The 21,414-nt window shown below is 37.6% G+C and overlaps 1 protein-coding gene across 1 annotated transcript in view; it reads right to left on the bottom strand.

Annotated features, from left to right (window-relative positions):
* TEX11 (testis expressed 11) overlaps nucleotides 1–21,414 on the bottom strand; it is a 313,311-nt gene that overhangs the window by 12,670 nt on the left and 279,227 nt on the right. The window contains exons 26-28 of the mRNA XM_035028703.1: nucleotides 16,488–16,637; nucleotides 14,768–14,876; nucleotides 13,727–13,847 (exon numbers count right to left, since the gene is read on the bottom strand). Coding sequence (XP_034884594.1) covers nucleotides 13,727–13,847; nucleotides 14,768–14,876; nucleotides 16,488–16,637 — 380 coding nt within the window. The remainder of the gene's footprint in view (nucleotides 1–13,726; nucleotides 13,848–14,767; nucleotides 14,877–16,487; nucleotides 16,638–21,414) is intronic.

Here is a 21,414-nt window from a genome sequence, read left to right on the forward strand (position 1 = left end):
TGTTTCTCAAATTTCACAGTGCATACAAGTCACTTGGGGATATTGTTAAAATGAAGATTCTGATTCAGTTGTTCTGGGATGGGGCCTGAGTTTCGCCACTTCTTACAAGCTCCCAGGGGATTGCTGATGCTACTGGTCCATGGACTTTACTCTGAGGAGCAAACTCCTAGAAAGTATAGCTCAGTAGTTTGAATCACCTTAGCTTCCTTTGTAAAAGAAATGAGGCTGCTTTCTCCTGGGCTTCTTGCTGGTTATGCAACATGCCTTTGTGACTCTCTGTGACTCAGATGTCAGCTGTGAGATTTCGTTTGTCCCTTTTATTTAAAAATGTATAGGGATTTCCCCCTATTACCTATGTTTCTGTATGGTCATAACAATGAACCAGGGAACTTCCACTTCTATGAGACGGAGTAGATGTACTTATCTCTATTCCTTCTACTAAGTACAACTAAAACCCTAGACATTGTTCATAAAATAACCATAAGAAGACTCAAAAAGATATTACTCATAAAACAAATAAAAGACTCTGAAAGGTAGAGAGAAGGAAGACTGGCTAGGGACCTTGGGGCCAAGGAATGATATACTGGTGAGTTCCCTGGGTTTTCAGTTGTTCGTACATCTGACAGTCGGTGCTAGAGATGCCAACAGGCACAGACAAACAAACGCCCCACGAAAAGTATGTTCTCCCTAGACAAAGTACCAGGAAAAGGGCAGCAATGCAAGACAGAAAACCTTTAGACATTAACTATCCCATTACAGCTGAACATTGCAGAAAACACTGTGGTCCTAGCCCCACCCACTCCAGCAAAAGCCAAGTGGGGAGCCTAAATTTCTATCCTTGTGAGGGTGTAATGAGGCACGCCAACCACTGCCTGCATGGTATCAGAGAATGCCAGATAGGGAGACAAGACTTTCATCCCCAATGGCTGGTAATGAGGCATTCTCCTACCCTCTGAAGTATCAGTGGAACCTAGATTTCCACCCCCAGAGAAGGTGGAACAAAGGACGAACAGAGTCTGCAAACACTTGTGAAGAGGCAGGACTTTAACCATCGCACAGCAGATAATGAGGCACCCCCACCATGGTGTCAGTGGAGACCATGTGGGGCACCATTTCCACCCAGCAGTAACAAGGAATCCTCCCCCTTGAGTATCAATGCAGGCCAAGTGGGGAACCTGAGCGTCTATTTCTACCTGGAAGTAATAAGGCCAAACTCTCTTCCCTGGCATAGCAGTGCCAGAGAAATCCAGCTAAAACAGAAGGTTCAAATGAGATCCAGAGTCTCACAAACATAACATGAAAATGTCCAGGTTTCAATAAGAAATTATTCATCAGACCAAGAACTAGGAAGAACTCAGATTGAATGAAAAAAGACAGTCAATTGATGCCAACACCAAGACGACAGAAATGTTACAATATCTGACAAAGATTTTAAATTAACCATCATAGCATAGTGAAGGAAACAATCAACAAGATTAAAAGGCAATCTATGGAATGGGAGAAGATATTTGCATATGACATATCTGGTAAACAGTATCCAAAATATATAAAGAACGTGTAAAATCCAACATCCAAAGCACAAATAATCCAATTAAAAAATGAGCAGAAGACTGGAAGAGACATTTTTCCAAAGACATACAGAAGGCCAATTGACACATGAAAAGATGCTCAACATCATGCTCATCATCAGGGAAATACAAATCAAAACCACAGTGAGATACCGCCTCACACCAGTCAGAATGGCTAAAATCAACAACACAAGAAATAACAGGTGTTGGCAAGAATGTGGAGAAAGGGGAACCCTCTTGCACTGTTGGTGGGAATGCAAACTGGTGCAGCCACTGTGGAAAACACTGTGGAGTTTCCTCAGAAAGTTAAAAACAGAACTACCTTATGATCCAACAATTGCACTACTAAGTATTTACCCAAAGAATACAAAATACTAATCTGAAAGGATATATGCACACTGCTGTCTATAGCTACATTATCTACAAAGCCAAATTATGGAAAGAGCCCAAATGTTGACTGATGAATGGATAAAGAAGAGGTGGTATGTATATATATATATGTGTGTGTGTGTGTATCTATATATATATAGATACATATATATAAACATACAGACATATATATATATATATATATACACACTAGACACACAAAATAGAATGTTACTCAGCCATCAAAAAGAATGAAATCCTGCCAAGTGAAATAAGTCAGTCAGAGAAAGACAAATACCATAAGATTTCACTCATATGTGGAATTTAAGAAACAAAACAGATGATCACTGAGGGGAAAAAAGAGAGAGGCAAACCGGGAAACAAAGAGACTCTTAACGATATAGAGAACAAACTAATGGTTACCAGAGGGGAGGTGGGTAAGGGGATGGGTTCCGTAGGTGGTGGGGATTAAGAAGTGCACTGATTGTGATGAGCACCAGGTGCTGTACTGCAGTGTCGAATCACTAAATTGCACACCTGAAACTAATATTACACTGTATGTTAACTAAGGGGAATTTAAATAAAAACTTAAAAAAATAAAGTAACCGTCATAAAAATGCTTCCATAATGTACATACTTCAAAGAAAAAAATAGAAAGTCTCAGCAAGGGGTGCCTGGGTGGCTCAGTCCGTTAAGCGGCTGCCTTCTGCTCAGCTCATGATCGCAGGGTCCTGGGATCGAGCCCCGCATCAGACTGCTTCTCCCTCCCCCACTCCCCCTGCTTGTGTTCCCTCTCTTGCTGTGTCTCTGTCAAATAAATAAATAAAATCTTAAAAAAAAAAAAAGTCTCATCAAAAAACCAGAAGATATAAAGAATAACCTATGGAAATTTCAGAACTGGAAAATGTAATAGCTGAAATAAAAACCTCCATGAGTATCAGTTAGGAAAGACGTTGGGTTTGAGGTTGGTGTTGAGGAGAGTAACTACCATGACTTTCAGTGCTTTGAAGAAACCTCAGATGTGAGGCCTTCTGGCCAAGCTTCTGTGATTTCATACTGCCAGAGCATTTCTGTATCCCTGGGGCTTGCAGCTTTCTATAAGTTTGCTGTGGCAGAACCAAGAAAGAAGGCATATGCAGATTTCTACAGAAATTATGATTCCATGAGAGATTTTGAGGAGATGAAGATGGGTGGTATCTTTCAGAGTGCACAGTGATTTTGGAATGTAAAGAATTCCTTTGGGTTGAGTTCCATTGAAGTTTGTCACTGACCTGTGTTCCTGAACTATGAAACATGAATATTGGGTTATGGAATAGTTTCTCTTGATAAACAAACAACTAACAAATTAAAAAAAGGAAAAAAAACCCCTCCATGAATAGGTTCAACAGCAGGATGGAGGAGGCAGAGGAATGATCAGTGAACTCAAAGAACAATAGAAATTACTCAATCTGAACAACAGAAGGAAATGGACAAAAAAGTAAGAGAATAAAGCCACCAGGGACTCATGGGACAATGACAAAGGTTTTAACCTTTCTGTCATCAGAGTCCTGGAAAGAGAGGACAAAGAGGGTCGGGCTGAGAAAGTACTTGAAGAAATTATGTGTGAAAACTTACCAAATTTGGCAAAAGACATAAACCTACAGATTCACAAAGCTGAGTGAATCCCAAACAATATAAACTCAAAGAAATCCACCCAAGAGACATCATAGTCCAACTTCTGAAACTAAAGACAAAAAAAATATTGAAGGCAGCCAAAGAAAAATAACACTTTACTTACAGGGAGAAAACAAGTTAAACATTAGCAGATTTCTCACCAGAAGCCCTGGAGGCCAGAGAAGTGACACAATATTTTTGAAGTACTGAAAGAAAAGGATCATCAACCTGGAATCTTGTAACAAAAACATCTTTTGGGAATGACAGAGAGATAGAGACATTATCAGATACAGAGAAACTATGAGAATTTATCATCAACAGATCTTCTCTAAAAAAATGGCTAAAGGCGGGGCGCCTGGCTGGCTCAGTCTGTAGAGCGTGTGACTCTCAATCAGGGTCATGAATTCAAGCCCCACGTTGGGCAGGGAACCTACTTAAAAGAATGGCTAAAGGAAGCTCTCCAAACAGAAAAGAAAGGATAAGAAAGGAACCTTGCAACATCCAAAAGGAAAAAAGAAAATAGTAAACCTGTAAATACAATGAGCTTTCCTTCTCCTTTGAGTTTTCTAAATTATGGTTGAAGGTTGAAGTGAAAATTACAACACTGATGTGGTTCTAAATGTATATACAGGACAATTTAGGTCAATTATTAAGTGGGGGAGGGTAAAGAGAGGTAAGGTTTCTATTTATTTAAAGATTTTATTTATTCACTTGAGAGAGAGAGAAAGTGTGAGAGAGAGGTCGCACACGAGCAGGGGGGAGGGGCAAAGGGAGAGGGAGAAGCAGACTCCCCACTGAGCAGGGAGCCTGACACAGGGCTCGATCCCAGGACCCTGAGATCATGACCTGAGCTGAAGGCAGATGCTTAACCAAATGAGCCACCCAGGCGCCCCTGGAGGTAAGGTTTCTATACTTCACTTGAACTGGTAACATGATGACAGCAGTAGACAGTAATAAGTTTCACACACACACACACACACACACACACACACACACGCACTCTAATATCTAAAGCAACCACTAAAAAAAAAAAAAGCTACACAAAGAAATACAGTTAATAACATTACAGATGAAGCAAAATGGAATTCTAAAAAATGTTCAAGTAATCCACAGGAAGGCAGGAAAGAGAAAAAAGAAATGAAAAACAGAGAGCAAAACAAAGAAAACAAAGAACAAAAAAATGAAGTGGCAGATTTACTCTCTAACGGATTAGTGATCTAAATATACTGCTTAAGGGGCGCCTGGGTGGCTCAGTCGTTAAGCGTCTGCCTTCGGCTCAGGTTGGGATCGAGCCCCGCATCGGGGTCCCTACTCTGCGGGAAGCTTACTTCTCCCTCTCCCACTCCCCCTGCTGCTTGTGTTCCCTCTCTCGCTGTCTCTCTCTCTCTCAAATAAATAAAATCTTAAAAATAAATAAATAAATAAATAAATAAATAAACTGATTAAAAGACACATTAGTAAAGTGGACTAAAAATGGGCTGTCTATATGCTGTCTACAAGAAATTGACTTCAAATATACAATTATAGGCAGGATGAAAGTAAAAAGATGCAAACAGGTATATCATGTAAACATTAATCAAAAGATAGCAGGAGTGGCAAATTAATATTAGTGATTGTAGACTTGAGAGCAAAGAAAATCACCAGATAAACAGAAAGACAATATATACTGATAAAAAGGTTACTCTACAAAGAAGATATAGCAATCATAAATGTGTATGCATCCAACAACACAGTCACAAAATACATGAAGGAAAAACCAATAGGAGTGAAAGGAGAGCCAAATAATTCCAGTTATAGTTGGAGACTTCAACATGCCTGCTCAAACACTAACAGAACAACTAGCCTGAAAATCAGCAAAGATATATAAGAACTTGGAACACCATCACCCAGTGGGAGCTAATCAACATTTATGGAACAATCCTCCTTAACAAGAACAGGTTACAATTCTTTTCAAAGTGCCTGTGGAATATATAGTAAGATAGATCATATCCTAGTCCATAAATAAATCTCAAAAAATTTAAATAACTGAAATCATACAAGCTGTGTTTTCTGACCACAACTGAATAATACTAGAATTCAGTAACAGAAAGATAAAAGGAAAATCTGTAAACACTCAGAAATTAAACAACACACTTCTAAGTGATTCATGAGTCGAAGAGGAAGTCTTGAGAGAAATAAATAATACAATGAAATAACTGAAAGTGAAAATACAACATAGCAAAATTTGTAGGCACAGGTAAAGCAGCACTGACAGGGAAGTTTACAGCCCTAAAATGCATACATTAGAAAATGAGAAAAATTATAAAATTAATAATCTAAGCTCCCATCTCAGGGGCCTAGAAAAAGAGCAAACTAAGTGCAAAGTAAGCAGAACAAAGTAAATAATAAAGATCACAGCAGAAATCAACAAGACTGAAAATACAAAGACAACAGAGAAAAATCATTGGAGGAGCTGGTTCTTTGAGAAGATGGATAAAATTTACTAACTTCTAGCAAGAATGACAGAGAAAAAAAGGAAGACAAATTATCAATATCAGTAATGAAATATAGTGAATATCACTATAGAACCTGCACACATCAAAAGAATAATAAGGGAATAATACAAAGAACTCTATACACAAAAATTTGACAACTTAGATGACATGGGTCACTTCACTGAAAACCACAACTGACCACAACTCACCCAACAGAAAACAGATAATTTGAACAGCTCTGTAACTATTAAGAAAAGTAAATTTGTAATTTAACAACACTTGAAAAAAATATCCAGGCCCAGATAGTTTCACTGGAGAATTCTATCAAACATTCAGAAAATTATTATTATTATTTTTAAAGATTTTATTTATTTATTTGAGAGAGAGAGAATGAGAGACAGAGAGCACGAGAGGGAGGAGGGTCAGAGGGAGAAGCAGACTCCCTGCCAAACAGGGAGCCCGATACGGGACTCGATCCCGGGACTCCAGGATCATGACCTGAGCCGAAGGCAGTCGCTTAACCAACGGAGCCACCCAGGCGCCCCAACATTCAGAAAATTATTAACATAAAATCTATACAATCTTTTCCAAAAATATGGAAGAGAAGGGAACATACCCCAATTCATTTTATAAAACGTTAGTATGACCCTGATACCAAAAGCAGACCAAGACAGTATACAAAAAGAAAACTAGAGGCCAATATCTCTCATGAATATAGATGAAAGATCTTTAACAAAAACACTAGCAAAGAGAATTAATCAATATATAAAAAGAATTATACACCATGATCATGTGGGGTTTATTCCAAGGATGCAAGGCTGGTTCAACATTTAAAATTGGTCAATGTAATTCACTATATTATACAGAAGAAAAGTCACATGATTATACCAACTGACGCAGGAAAAGCATGTGACAAAATTCAACACTCATTCATGATAGATTCAGGGAAAAAAAAATGGGGTTAGGGAGTTTCTTCAACTTGATAAAGAGCCTCTACAAAAACCTACAGCTAACATTATACTTAATGGTGAAAGACTGAATGTTTTCCCCCTGATAGTGAACAAGGCAAGAATACCCACTCTCACCACTCTTAACATAGTGCTGAAAGTTCTAGTCAGTACAATAAGGCAAGAAAAGGAAAGAGAAGGCATATATAGTGGAAAAGAAGAAATAAAACTGTCTGTATTTGAGAAGGGGGATTAAGAGTACGTTTATCTTGATGAGCACTGAGTAATGCATAGAATTAATGAACTGTTATACTGTACACCAACAAATATAACACTGTATGTTAATTATACTTCAATAAAAAAGAAGAGAGGGCGCCTGGGTGGCTCAGTTAGTTAAGCAACTGCCTTCAGCTCAGGTCGTGATCCTGGAGTCCCAGGATCGAGTCCCACATCGGGCTCCCCGCTCAGTGGGGAGTCTGCTTCTCCCTCTGACCCTCTCCCCTCTCATGCTCTCTCTCACTCTCTCTCTCTCTCAAATAAATAAATAAATAAAATCTTTAAAAAAAAAAAGAAGAGAAAGACCCTAAAACAAAACAAACAACAAATCAACAACAAAAAAACACCTGTCCCTATTTGCAGAGGACATGATTGTTTACATAGAAAATCCTAAGGAAACTTTCCCCCCAAAATTCCAGAAATGAGTATGTTCAGCAAGGTTGCAGGATTCAAGACAAACACATAAAAATCTACTGTATTTCTTTATACAGTAGACCCTTGTACGCATGGGTTTGAACTGTGCAGGTACACTTATACACAGATTTTCTTTATACATTCAGTACAGTACTATAAATGTGTTTTCTCCTTCTTATGATTTTCTTAATAACATTTTTGTTTCTCTAGCTTCCTTTATTGTAAGAATACAGTATATAATACATATAACATTGAAAATATGTGTTAACTAACTATGTTATTGGTAAGTCTTCCCATCAACAGTAGGCTATTAATAGTTAAGTTTTTGAGTAGTTAAAAGTTATACATAGATTTTTGACTGTGTGATGGTTGGCACCCCTAACTCCCATGTTGTTCAAGAGTCAACTATATTAGAAATTAATACATGGACATCATTTACAATCACTCAAAAAAAACTGAAATACTTAGGTATAAATCTAACAAAACATGTACAGGACTTATATGTTGAAAAGTACATAATGCTAATGAAAGAGATAAAGAAAACTAAATAAAGAGACATACTCTGTTCATGGATTGGAAGATTCAATATAATAAAGATGTCAATTCTTTTTCGATTGAGATATAACTAAAGATGTCAATTCTTGATATACATCGCACTGGGTTGGATAGTGTCCCTCAAAATTCATGTTCTTCCTGGAACCTCAGAATATGACCATATTTGGTAACAGGGTCATTGAAGATGTAATTAAGTTGAGATCATACTGGAGTAGGATGGACCCTTAACCCAATAATGGCTGGTGTCCTGATAACAAGACAGAAGAAAAACAAGAGACTCGTAAGAAGAATTCCATGTGATGACAGAGACAGAAATTGCAGTGATGAATCCATAAGCCACGGAACGCCGAACATTGTCAGCAACCACTAGAAGCTAGGAAGAGACAAGGAAGGACCCTCCCCCTAGAGACTTCAAAGAGAGTGTGGCCTTGCCGACACCTTGATTTCAGACTTCTAGCTTCCAGAACTGCGAGAGAAGTTTCTGTTATAAGCAGTTTGTGGTCATCTGTTTTGGCAGCCCTAGGAAATGAATACTGTTCAACACAACTGCTATCAAAATCCCAGAAAAAATATTTGTAGACATAGACAAGATTATTCTAAAATAAATATGTAAAAGCAAAGGAACCAGAACATCCAAAACAATTTTGCGAAAGAATAAAGTGGGTGGAATCACTACCTGATTTTAAGACTTATTGTATAGTTACAGTAATCAGGACTGTGTGATATTGGCAAAGGGACAGACACATACAGAACAGAACAGAGAACCCAGCAACAGACTCACATGAATATGCCCAACTGATTTCTGTCAAAAGCACAAAAGCAATTTAATGGAGGAAAGACAGCCTTGTCAAGAAAATGGTGCTAGAACAATAGACATGCATAGATAGGCAAAATGAACTGTAACCTAAATCTCATACCTCATACAAAAATTAACTTAACATGTATCATAAACTTAAATGTAAAACAGAAAACTATAAAAACTTAAAAAAACCCAAGGGAACTGGGGAAAAATCTTTGGGATGTAGCGAGGCAAGGAGGTCTACAACGGACTTGACACCAAAAGTAGGATCAGTGAGATGAAGTTGATGAAATGGACAAATTAAAAAAAAACTTTTGTTATGTGAAAGGCCTTGTTAAGCTGACAAGAAGACAAGCTGCAACTGGAAGAAAATATTTTCAAGTCACGCATCTGACTAGTATCTACACTATAAAGAACTCTTGAAACTGAACAGTAAACAAGCAAAACAATCCAACTACAAAATGGACAAAAGATACGAACAGACATTTCACCAGAGAGGATATGCAGACCGCAAATAAGCACATGAAAAGCTGGTCAGCATCATTAGCTGTTAGGGAAATGCAAATTAAAACCACAAAAGATATTGTGACACACCTATCAGAATGGCTAAAATAAACAATAGTGACAACACCAAATACTGACAAGGGTGTGGAGGTTCTGGATTATTCACACATTTCTGGCAAGAATGTAAAATGTTACGGACACTCTGGAAAACAGTTTGGCAGTTTCTGTAAAATTTAAACATGCAATTACTGTACGAGCCAGCAGCTGCCTTCTTAGGTACTATCCCAGGGAAACGGAGACTCATGTTCACACAAAAACCTGTACACAAATGTTTACAGTAGCTTTATATGTCATAGCCTCAAACTAGAAACAACCCAGATGACCTTCAACAGGTGACCTTCACGGTTAAATGAACCGTGGTACCAGTTCATCCATACCATGGAATACTATTTGGCAATAAAAAACAGTGACGTACTGATACATGCAACAACTTGTAACTTGATGAATCTCCAGAGAATTCTGCCCACTGAAAAAAAGCCAATCTCAAAAATTAGGTACTGTATGATCTGTCATTACGGAAATGACAAAATTACAGAAACTGATGATAGGTTAGTGGTTGCCAGGTATTAAGGAGGGGTTGGGGTGGGAAAGAAGTAGGTGGGAACTATAGAAGGGCGATATGAGGTATCCTTGTGATAGAAAAGTTCTGTGTCTTTTTTTTTTTTTAATTAATTTATCTATTTGACAGAGAGAGAGACAGAGAAGGAACACACGCAGGGGGAGGGGGAGAGGGAGAAGCAGGCTCAATCCCAGGGATCATGACCAGAAGTGAAGGCAGATGCTTAACGACTGACCCACCCAGGAGCCCCGAAAAGTTCTGTGTCTTGACTGTAATAATGTCAACATCCTGGTTGTGATATTGTTTTATATAAGATGTTACCAATGGGGGAGACTGGGTAAAGCATACATAAGATCTCTTGTATTATTTCTTACAACTGCATGTGAATCTACAATTATTTCAAAATAAAATTTTAATTAAGAAAAATCACAGCAATCCATTTTCTCTTAAAAATCATCTAGAATATGAACCTAAATATAGGCTTGCCTGTTTAAGCATGTAAGTCATCCTTCTTGCTTTTTCATTGGCAGTAGCTTCTGAATACCAAGTTGAGCCTTTCCTTTGAACTGAATCCTAGCAAGAGCAGGTAAAGAAGATGTGTGTTCTGGTGGAAAAAGCCCTGGAAGTGAGGTCAGATGACCTGAGTTCTAGTCCTGACTCTCATTCATTAGCCATATGAATTTAGGCAAATTGGTAACTCGACTTTTTTGGAAGGCAGCTATGCTCAAGTTACCAACGGGGTAACTTGACTTTTCTGAAACTTAAGAATTTCCTCATTTGTAAGGATTTGTCAAGGATAGTAATACAGCACTCTCTATTTCACAGAATTGCTGGGGATGGGGGCAGGGATCATATGAAATAATGGATATAAGAATGCTTTGTAAAATGTAAAGCATGGTACTGTGAGACAAGAGGTTTTATATTTGGGCAACAGCCATTTTGCCAAAGTATGGAGGCACTTGGTAACGGTTATCTGCTCAATAAATAATGAATGAGTGACTGGTCATTACAAAACTCAAACAAGGGCAGAATTTTCTCCCAAGCATTTAAAACAAAGGAGATACATAACACATTCAATCAAACAGGAAAAAGCAACATATATTATATAAGGAACCAACAGGATTATTAAACTAATCTCTGCATAAGAAAGTGAACTATCCCACCATGTTTCAGGGGATGAGCAATAATGGATGTAAGACTTGTCAAAAAAGTAGAAAAACACTGAGCTCTCTAGCAGGAAACCCAAGAGCCAGGGAGATGGAACAGTAACAGACAGAATAAAAGTGGCAAAAAAAAAAAAAATTGCTCAGAGAAGTTTAGGCCTTATATAGAGACTATGGAAATGGATCAATTTGGATTTACAGTACAATTTAATTTTAGTTTGTATTAGTTACTATGGCAAACACATCTGAAGGTCCAGATGAGGCTCATGGCTTAGAAATAGAATTTTCTCTTCTTCCCAAAAGAAAGTAAAAAAAATATATATCCAAAATGTTCAATGCTAACATTTTTTTAAAACTTAAATTCACACAGGCCATAATTACACAGCTCCAGGAGAATTCTAGGTTTTTGAAGTCGATGCTGGTTTGTTCCAGGTTGTCACCCTGCTATACTGTTCCACCATCTGCTGTGGTTTGCACATATTTTTATATGAAGAGGCAACTGAGCCCAAAGCAGAGTCAGGATCCTCAGTTATTAACATGGACTCAAATAATGACTTTCTGTGTGACTTTAAGCAAGCCATTTAACCTTAACATTTTATAGCTCCCTTATAATAACAATACCGCCTTACATGTGTATGAGCTGTTAAAGTTTACAACACATATTATTTTAATTGATCCTTAAAACCTCAGTGTGGGAGTCAGAGCAGGTATTATTTCCATTTTACAAATGAGGAAACCAAAGTCAAACAGCACAGGAGGGATATCCATATGGAAAATCAAACAAATAAGAGACCCTACCTTACACCATAAATAAAACAATTAAAAATGGATCATAAACCTATATGTAAGAGATAAAAGTATAAAAACTGCTACAAGAAAACACTGGAGAAAATCTTTCTAAATTTGAGATAGGCAAAGATTTCTTATCATGACCAAAACATGAACAATAAAAGAAAAAATTGATAAATTAGACTTCATCAAAACTTAGAACTTTTGCTTTTTAAGTTATGTCATTAAGAAAATGAAAAGACAAGCCAGAGATTGGGAGAAAACAGTTACAAACTGTATACTATAAATGATTTGTACCTAGAATATATAAATAAATCTTACAACTCAATAAGAACCCAATTTTTAAAATGGGAAAATAATCGAAGAGACATTTTCCCAAAGAAGGCATATAAATGGTCAATAAACACATAAAAAAATTATCAACACCATTAGCCATCAAGAAAATAATGACAAGTCAAAACCACAATGAGCTACCACTACATACTCACTAAAATGGCTATAATGAAAGAGATAGACAGTAACAGTGTCGATGAGGATGTGGAGAAATTAGAACCCTCATACACCCGCCGGTAGGGATGTAAAACAGCGCAACCACTTTGGAAGACAGATTGTAGCTCCTCAGAAAGTTAAACATAAAGTTACCAAATGACCCAGAAATTCATATATTCAAGAGAACTGAAAACATGTGTCCACACAAAGAGTTGTATACAAATGTCATTGCAGTATTATTCATAATAGCTAAAAACTAAAACCATCTCAAATGTCTACCAACTAGTGAGTGGGTAAAGAAAATGTGATATATCCATTAAGTAGAATATAATAATATAGGAAGGATTAAAATACTGATACATGCTACATGGATGAGCCTCAAAAATATTATGTTAAATTGAAAGAAGCCAGACACAAGAGATCAGACGCTGCATGGTTTCATTCATATGAAGTGTCCAGAAAGAGAAAATTGACACAGATAGAAGGCAGCTCTGTGGTTGCCTGGGCCTTAAGTGAGAACAGGGAGTGACTGCAAATAGGTGAGAGGAAACTTTGGGGTAATGGAAATATTCTAAAACTGGATCATGGTGACAGCTGCATTAACTCTATAAGCTTACTAAAATCACCAAATGGTACACACACAAAGGCTACATTTCATGGTATGTAAATTACACCTCAATAAAGCTAATTTAAAAATCACTGAATAAACCTGTGCTGAAAAGAAAAAAATCAGCAGAGGAGGGACAAATATACAGGTCCTCAGTGTTCCTTCTACTCTATTACCTGCCTTGGAGAAATGGAAGAAATAACAATAAGGTTTTTCAAAGGGTTAGTATCATCACAGGGGAAGTAACAATTCTACCAAGTTTTAAAATTCCAGGTGGTACTGCTATTTTCATTTAATCCATAGTATACTTGTATCAGAAGTTTTCTACTTTTAACTCTTTACGTTTCATAAACCCAGGGAAATTTTATAGTGTGTAAGTATACTGAAATATGAATTCATTTACCCTAAAACTCACATCAGAAAGCACTATTCTATGTAATTTATAACACAGAAGACAGTTTTAATTTTAAAGAACAGCTTAATATCACTGGTTGACTTACGGTATGGATAATAATGCTCAGAGCATCTTCGAAATGACCCCAAACTTCTTCCAGGGGACAGAGTTCTGTACTTGGCACCCCATCTGGCACTAAGAGGTTAATTAAGTTGTGCATACATTTGCTGAAATCAAAAAGAGAAAACTCATCCCAAAAGGAAATAAATCATTGGCTTCATGGCTAAGACAAGTAAAATCTGGATCTCATCCCAGACTACAAGCTTCAAAACACTTCTGTTCTTCCCTCATTTTTATCTGGCCTCCAACCTCAGAAGACAGATTTTTGAAGCTATAAAAGGGGCTGACCAATCCTTCTTTTTATTATGCCTATGGTTGTCTTTCACCTTTTTTTAGTTTCCTGCACTAAGGAGTTGTAGCTGTTTATTATATTTTATGAGCTGGTTCAATCTATAGGCACTTTAAAGCATCTCGTTACATCCCCAAATGGGCAAGGGAATTGGGATTTAAACTAGGAATAATTCCAGGAGAACTGTCTCTCATGTCTCAGAAAAGAAAGACTGTAATAAAGTTTTCCATAGAAAAATCACACAACATCATTTCCCCCATGTCTAGGCATAGAAAACATAAAATCTCTAGTAAATAATATTTTGTATTATGATGCACAGCACTTATTAGTCCTTAAAGAAAGGTGCTTAGAGAAAACATCTGGGACAAATACTGCAAAATGTTAACATTTGTTAAATTTGGGTGGTGGATACATTGGTGGTTGTTATATTAATCTCTGAAAGGTACTTAGAAATTTTATCATATATATATAGTCTCACACAAAGAAGCAACTTTGCCCCTTTTTTTCCTTTTTTGGGAAATTCAGACTCTTTGACATAGCTAATTAATTCTTGGTCTATAATACAACTCTAAATATGGAGCTGTTTTGAGGGCTTTTTAGCTCAGGAGTTATAGGAGTGCCCTGATCTATCTTTTAAGTTGGACGAGCTGAGTATGACTGATGACTTATGAGGCATTGACCAATAGCTCTTTTGGCTATCAAAAAGCCTAGCTTCAGTGTTAAGTTAGATTTACTAACCTGTATTTCAAAACGTCAATGGATTCTTTCATTTTGTAAAGCAATAAAGCCCTTTTCAAGGCTTTCAGAGCAATGGAAGGATAGTGTGCAGGCATTTCCACTGCTAATGCTATAAGAAGGAAAGAAAAAAGGCTGTGAGCACCTTATCTATCAGTTTTCATCCCAGGCTACAACTTGCTCTCTCTAATGAAACTGGCCTGAAACAGATTAACACAAACAAACCAACCAACAGACAAAAAAACCTAAAACTGAATTTTATGAAATGAGGGGTCCATGGTGGCTTTCAGAGACAGCTTATAGATTCTGGGCAGAGTAACATGGTAGGGTCACTGGGCTCATCTTCTCTTCAGCAAACATCAATAGAGAACCTACTGTTTCTGTGACCCTGCACATAGTCATACACGTAAAGCAATAATCTTATGAGCCAGAGTCAAGGAGGGGCACACAAAGGTGGAAACAAAAAGCAGATCAGTAAAAGGGCAATAATCAAAAACAGATTTATACTACAATATGCTGTTCTGGTCTGATACTAAAACCAGGAAACACTTGACATGAGAGTGAGTGTCAGAGATAACAAACCCTAAAACTTCCAAATGCATTTAACTGGAGATCCATTATACAAGAAGTGGTCACCATCACATGTCCATAAAGTATAGACCACCTGTTCCATGTCTCTAGGAATTTTGCCTTGTGAGATAAGGAAAGGCAAATGTGACCTTTGTGCACTTGGGGCTACCTAACACCTTTATTAACTACACACCAGCTCCCGAGGAGGGTAAGAGAGAAAAAAGGGAAAATAATTAGGCCATTTCCTGCAGCATATCCCCATGCAGGTTCCGGGACCCCAAATACTTTTTACTTATAGCCCAACCAGAAATTTGAAAGTGGCAATTGTGTTAAAAAAAATATTACCAGCATTTCCTTGTACACTTTATTTTTTAAAAAGATTTCATTTTTAAGTAATCTCTACACCCAACGTGGGGCTTGAACCTACAAGCCCGAGATCAAGAGTCACGCGTTCTACAGACTGAGCCAGCCAGGTGCCCCTCTTTGTACACTTTAATTCTTTTTTTTTTTTTTTTTAAGATTTTATTTATTTATTTGAGAGACAGAGTGAGAGAGAGAAAGAGCACAAGAGGGGGGAGCGGGAGAGGGAGAAGCAGACTCCCCGCTGAGCAGGTAGCCCGATGCGGGACTCGATCCTGGAACTCCAGGATCATGACCTGAGCCGAAGGCAGTCGCCCAACCAACTGAGCCACCCAGGTGCCTGACGTTCTTTGTACACTTTAATAAGTTGCTAAGATTGCATCACCTTTGATCAGTGAAGCAGCTGACTGTCATTTCTATCTAGCTGAGTAAAACTAACTTTCTGAAGTTCAAGCTCCCCCTATTGTGTAGTTATACAATTCAATTCCACACCTAGAATAGATACACCTATTATGAGTAATGCACTTTACTCGGGTTTCTAAGTACACCAGACACAAGCAATTATTTTTCATGACCCTAAGGAGCTTATAGTCTCATATAAAAAAAAAGATAGATGCATTAATGATTATAATACATGACAATCTGAGGATACCATTAGAGAAGGAGAAACAAAGTGCTATGAGGAAACATTATATCCCACCTGAGGGTAAAAAATGAAGAACAGAGAGAAGAATAAAAAGTAGTACAATCTAAATGGGTAACAGTCTTCCAAAAACATAAATATAGCACTTACATGCGATTGTTTCAAATGTTTTACTTTCCAAATGAGGCAGTTCCCACACCGATTCCAGGAAGCTGTCAAGTAACGGATCATTCATTTTGGCTTTAACTTCAAACTCATACAGCAGAAGCAATGTCTCACATGGATCACTTGAGAAGTCCCCTAAGAGGGAGGCAAAAATGCAACATTCTCTGTGATTATATTTTATTATTCTATTCTAATCTCTCTTCTGGGGAGATTTTTCTGTTGAGGAAAATTAATTCTATTTACAATTTGAAGGTTGTCCTAGCGTCTGTATATAGATGTTTTACATTTTTAAATCATTAGATACATTTTTACATTTTAAATCATTAAATGCATTATAAATTTAAATCATTAAATACACTTTTACATTTTAAATCATTAACTACATTATAAATTTACCAACACTTTAAGCACCCTATAATGCATTCAGTAGCATTGCCTACATTTCCTGAAATTATTGCCATGATGTTCCTAAATAGCCTGAAAAAGTGCTGCTACTATCTGATCCAAATCCAATGTTTATATGCCTCTCTTTAATGACTGTGTTAACCAAAAGATACAGTGCTATATAAACTAACTGGTTTTATTTTAAGCAAAGTAAAAGAGAATTTCCAAATTATTTCATTTAGTCAGTCAACAATATTTCTTGGGTATCACCATGGGCAGAAACTTGTATTAGATGGCATATACCACACGATGTGACATGGTTTTCATTCATCCTGGTTAGACTGAATTTTTAAAAAAGTTTTTCTTTCTTTTTTAAAGATTTTATTTATCTGAGAGAGAGAGAGAGAGTAAGCGAGAGAGCACAAGCTGTGGGGAGAGGCAGAGGGAGAGGGAGAAGCAAGCAGGCTTCCCGCCGAGCAGGGAGCCCGATGCGGGGCTCGATCCCAGGACCCTGAGATCATGACCTGAGCTGAAGGCAGCTGCTTAACCGACTGAGCCACCCAGGCACTCCTAAAAAAATTTTGAGGTACAGCACACATACAATAAACTGAATAAAAACCCATTAATCTTAGGTTCTTGGGGATTTTCTATGTAGACAATCATGTCATCTGTAAATATATGTGGTTTTATTTCTTCTTTTTCACTGTATGTCTTCTTTCCATTCTTTTGTTTGGCTCATTGCACTGGCTAGGACTTCTAGGATGATGTTGAACAGGAGTGAGTGTAGATATCCTTGACTTGTTCCTACCCATAGAGAGAAAGCATTCAGTCTTTCGTCATTAAGTATGTCATCAGCTGTAGTTTTATCTTTGTAGATGCCCTTTATCAGGTTTAGAAACTTCCCTACTATTCTTAGTTTGCTCAGAGTATTTTTTAAATTATAAATGGATGTTCAATCTTTTCACTTAATCTGTTGATATGGTAAATTAATTGAGTCTACAATGTTGAACCTAGGATAAACCTCACTTGGTTATGGTCTCTTATGCTTTTCAAATTTTACTAAATTTAACTTGTTAATATTTTGTTGAGGATTTCTGCAGCTATTTTCTTTTTAAAAAAATTTTTTTAAATTAACACATAATGTATTATTTGTTTCAGGGGTACAGGTCTGTGATTCATCAGTCTTACACAATTCACAGTGCTTCCCATAGTACATTACCTCCCCAATGTCCATCACCCAGCCACCCCACCCCTTCCACCCCCCTCCATTCCAACAACCCCGTTTGTTTCCTAAGATTAAGAGTCTCTTATGGTTTATCTCCCTCTCTGGTTTCATCTTGTTTCATTTTTCCCTCCCTTCCCCTATGATCCTCTGTCTTGTTTCTCAAAATCCTCATATCAGTGAGATCATATGATACGTATCTTTCTCTGATTGACTTATTTTGCTAAGTGTAATACCCTCTAGTTCCATCCATGTCATTGCAAATGGCAAGATTTCATTTTTTGATGGCTGCATAATATTCCATTGTATATATATATATACCACATCTTCCTTATCATCTGTTGATGGACATCTAGGCTCTTTCCATAGTTTGGCTACTGTGGACATTGCTGCTATAAACACTGGGGTGCACGTGCCCCTTCGGATCCCTACATTTGTATCTTTGGGGTAAATACCCAGTAGTGCAATTGCTCTATTTTCAACTTTTTGAGGAACATCCATACTGTTTGCCAGAGTGGCTGCACCAGCTTGCATTCCCACCAACAGTGTAGGAGGGTTCCCCTTTCTCCGCATCCCCGCCAACATCTGTCGTTTCCTGACTTGTTCATTTTAGCCATTCTGACTGGTGTGAGGTGGTATCTCATTGAGGTTTTGATTTGGATTTCCCTGATGCTGAGCGATATTGAGCACTTTTTCATGTGTCTGTTGGCCATTTGGATGTCTTCTTTGGGAAAATGTCTGTTCATGTCTTCTGCCCATTTCTTGATTGGATTCTTTGTTCTTTGGGTGTTGAGTTTGATGAGTTCTTTATAGATTTTGGATACCAGTCCTTTATCTGATATGTCATTTGCAAATATCTTCTCCCATTCTGTCGGTTGTCTTTTGGTTTTGTTGACGGTTTCCTTTGCTTTGCAAAAGCTTTTTATCTTGATGAAGTCCCAATAGTTCATTTTTGCCCTTGCTTCCCTTGCCTTTGGCAATGTTTCTAGGAAGAAGTTGCTGCGGCTGAGGTCGAAGAGGTTGCTCCCTGTGTTCTCCTTTAGGATTTTGATGGACTCCTGTCTCACATTGAGGTCTTTCAACCATTTGGAGTCTATTTTTGTGTGTGGTGTAAGGAAATGGTCCAGTTTCATTCTTCTGCATGTGGCTATCCAATTTTCCCAACACCATTTGTTGAACAGACTTTTTCCATTGGACATTCTTTCCTGCTTTGTCGAAGATTAGTTGACCATAGAGTTGAGGGTCCATTTCTGGGCTCTCTATTCTGTTCCATGGATCAATGTGCCTGTTTTTGTGCCAGTACCATACTGTCTTGATGATGACAGCTTTGTAATAGAGCTTGAAGTCCGGAATTGTGATGCCACCAGCTTTGCTTTTCTTTTTCAACATTCCTCTGGCTATTCGGGGTCTTTTCTGGTTCCATACAAATTTTAGGATTATTTGTTCCATTTCTTTGAAAAAAGTGGATGGTATTTTGATGGGGATTGCATTGAATGTGTAGACTGCTCTAGGTAGCATTGACATCTTCACAATATTTGTTCTTCCAATCCATGAGCATGGAACGTTTTTCCATTTCTTTGTGTCTTCCTCAATTTCTTTCATGAGTATCTTATAGTTTTCTGAGTACAGATCCTTTGTCTCTTTGGTTAGATTTATTCCTAGGTATCTTATGGTTTTGGGTGCAATTGTAAATGGGATCGACTCCTTAATTTCTCTTTCTTCTGTCTTGTTGTTGGTGTATAGGAATGCCACTGACTTCTGTGCATTGACTTTATATCCTGCCACTTTACTGAATTCCTGTATGAGTTCTAGCAGTTTTGGGGTGGACTCTTTTGGGTTTTCCACATAAAGTATCATATCATCTGCAAAGAGTGAGAGTTTGACTTCTTCTTTGCCGACTTGGATGCCTTTTATTTCTTTTTGTTGTCTGATTGCTGTGGCTAGGACTTCCAATACTATGTTGAATAGCAGTGGTGATAGTGGACATCCCTGCCGCGTTCCTGACCTTAGGGGGAAAGCTCTCAGTTTTTCCCCATTGAGAATGATATTTGCTGTAGGTTTTTCATAGATGGCTTTTATGATATTGAGGTATGTACCCTCTATGCCTATACTCTGAAGAGTTTTGATCAAGAAAGGATGCTGTACTTTGTCAAATGCTTTTTCTGCATCTATTGAGAGGATCATATGATTCTTGTTCTTTCTTTTGTTAATGTATTGTATCACGTTGATTGATTTGCGGATGTTGAACTAACCTTGCAGCCCAGGGATAAATCCCACTTGGTCGTGGTGAATAATCCTTTTAATGTACTGTTGGATCATATTGGCTAGTATTTTGGTGAGAATTTTTGCATCCACATTCATCAGGGATATTGGTCTGTAGGGTTAGGTTGTGTACTTGAGACTTTTCTTGTTTCTTGAGAAAGGCTTGTATTGCTATATACTTTCCTCTTAGGACTGCCTTTGCTGCATCCCAAAGATTTTGAATAGTTGTGTTTTCATTTTCATTGGTTTCCATGAATTTTTTTAATTCTTCTTTAACTTCTTGGTTGACCCATTCATTCTTCAGTAGGATGCTCTTTAGCCTCCATGTATTTAAGTTCTTTCCGACTTTCCTCTTGTGATTGAGTTCTAGTTTCAAAGCATTGTGGTCTGAAAATAGGCAGGGAATGATCCCAATCTTTTGGTACCGGTTGAGACCTGATTTATGACCTAGGATGTGATCTATTCTGGAGAATGTTCCATGGGCAGTAGAGAAGAATGTGTATTCCGTTGCTTTGGGATGCAATGTTCTGAATATGCCTGTGAGGTCCATTTGGTCCAGTGTGTCATTTAAAGTCTTTATTTCCTTGTTGATCTTTTGCTTAGATGATCTGTCCATTTCAGTGAGGGGGGTGTTAAAGTCCCCCACTATTATTGTATTGTTGTCGATGTGTTTCTTTGCTTTTGTTATTAATTGCCTTATATAATTGGCTGCTCCCATGTTAGGGGCATAGATATTTACAATTGTTAGATCTTCTTGTTGGATAGAGCCTTTAAGTACGATATAGTGTCCTTCATCATCTCTTGTTACAGTCTTTGATTTAAAATCTAATTTGTCTGATATAAGGATTGCCACCCCAGCTTTCTTTTGGTGTCCATTAGCATGGTAAATGGTTTTCCACCCCCTCACTTTCAATCTGGGGGTGTCTTTGGGTCTAAAATGAGTCTCTTGCAGACAGCATATCGATGGGTCTTGTTTTTTAATCCAGTCTATTAGCCTGTGTCTTTTGATTGGGGCATTTAGCCCATTTACATTCAGGGTAACTA

This window comes from Mirounga leonina, unplaced genomic scaffold (genome assembly GCF_011800145.1).
Source record: "Mirounga leonina isolate KUSES-001 unplaced genomic scaffold, KU_Mleo_1.0 Mir_204, whole genome shotgun sequence".
NCBI classification, from domain to species: Eukaryota; Metazoa; Chordata; class Mammalia; order Carnivora; family Phocidae; genus Mirounga; species Mirounga leonina.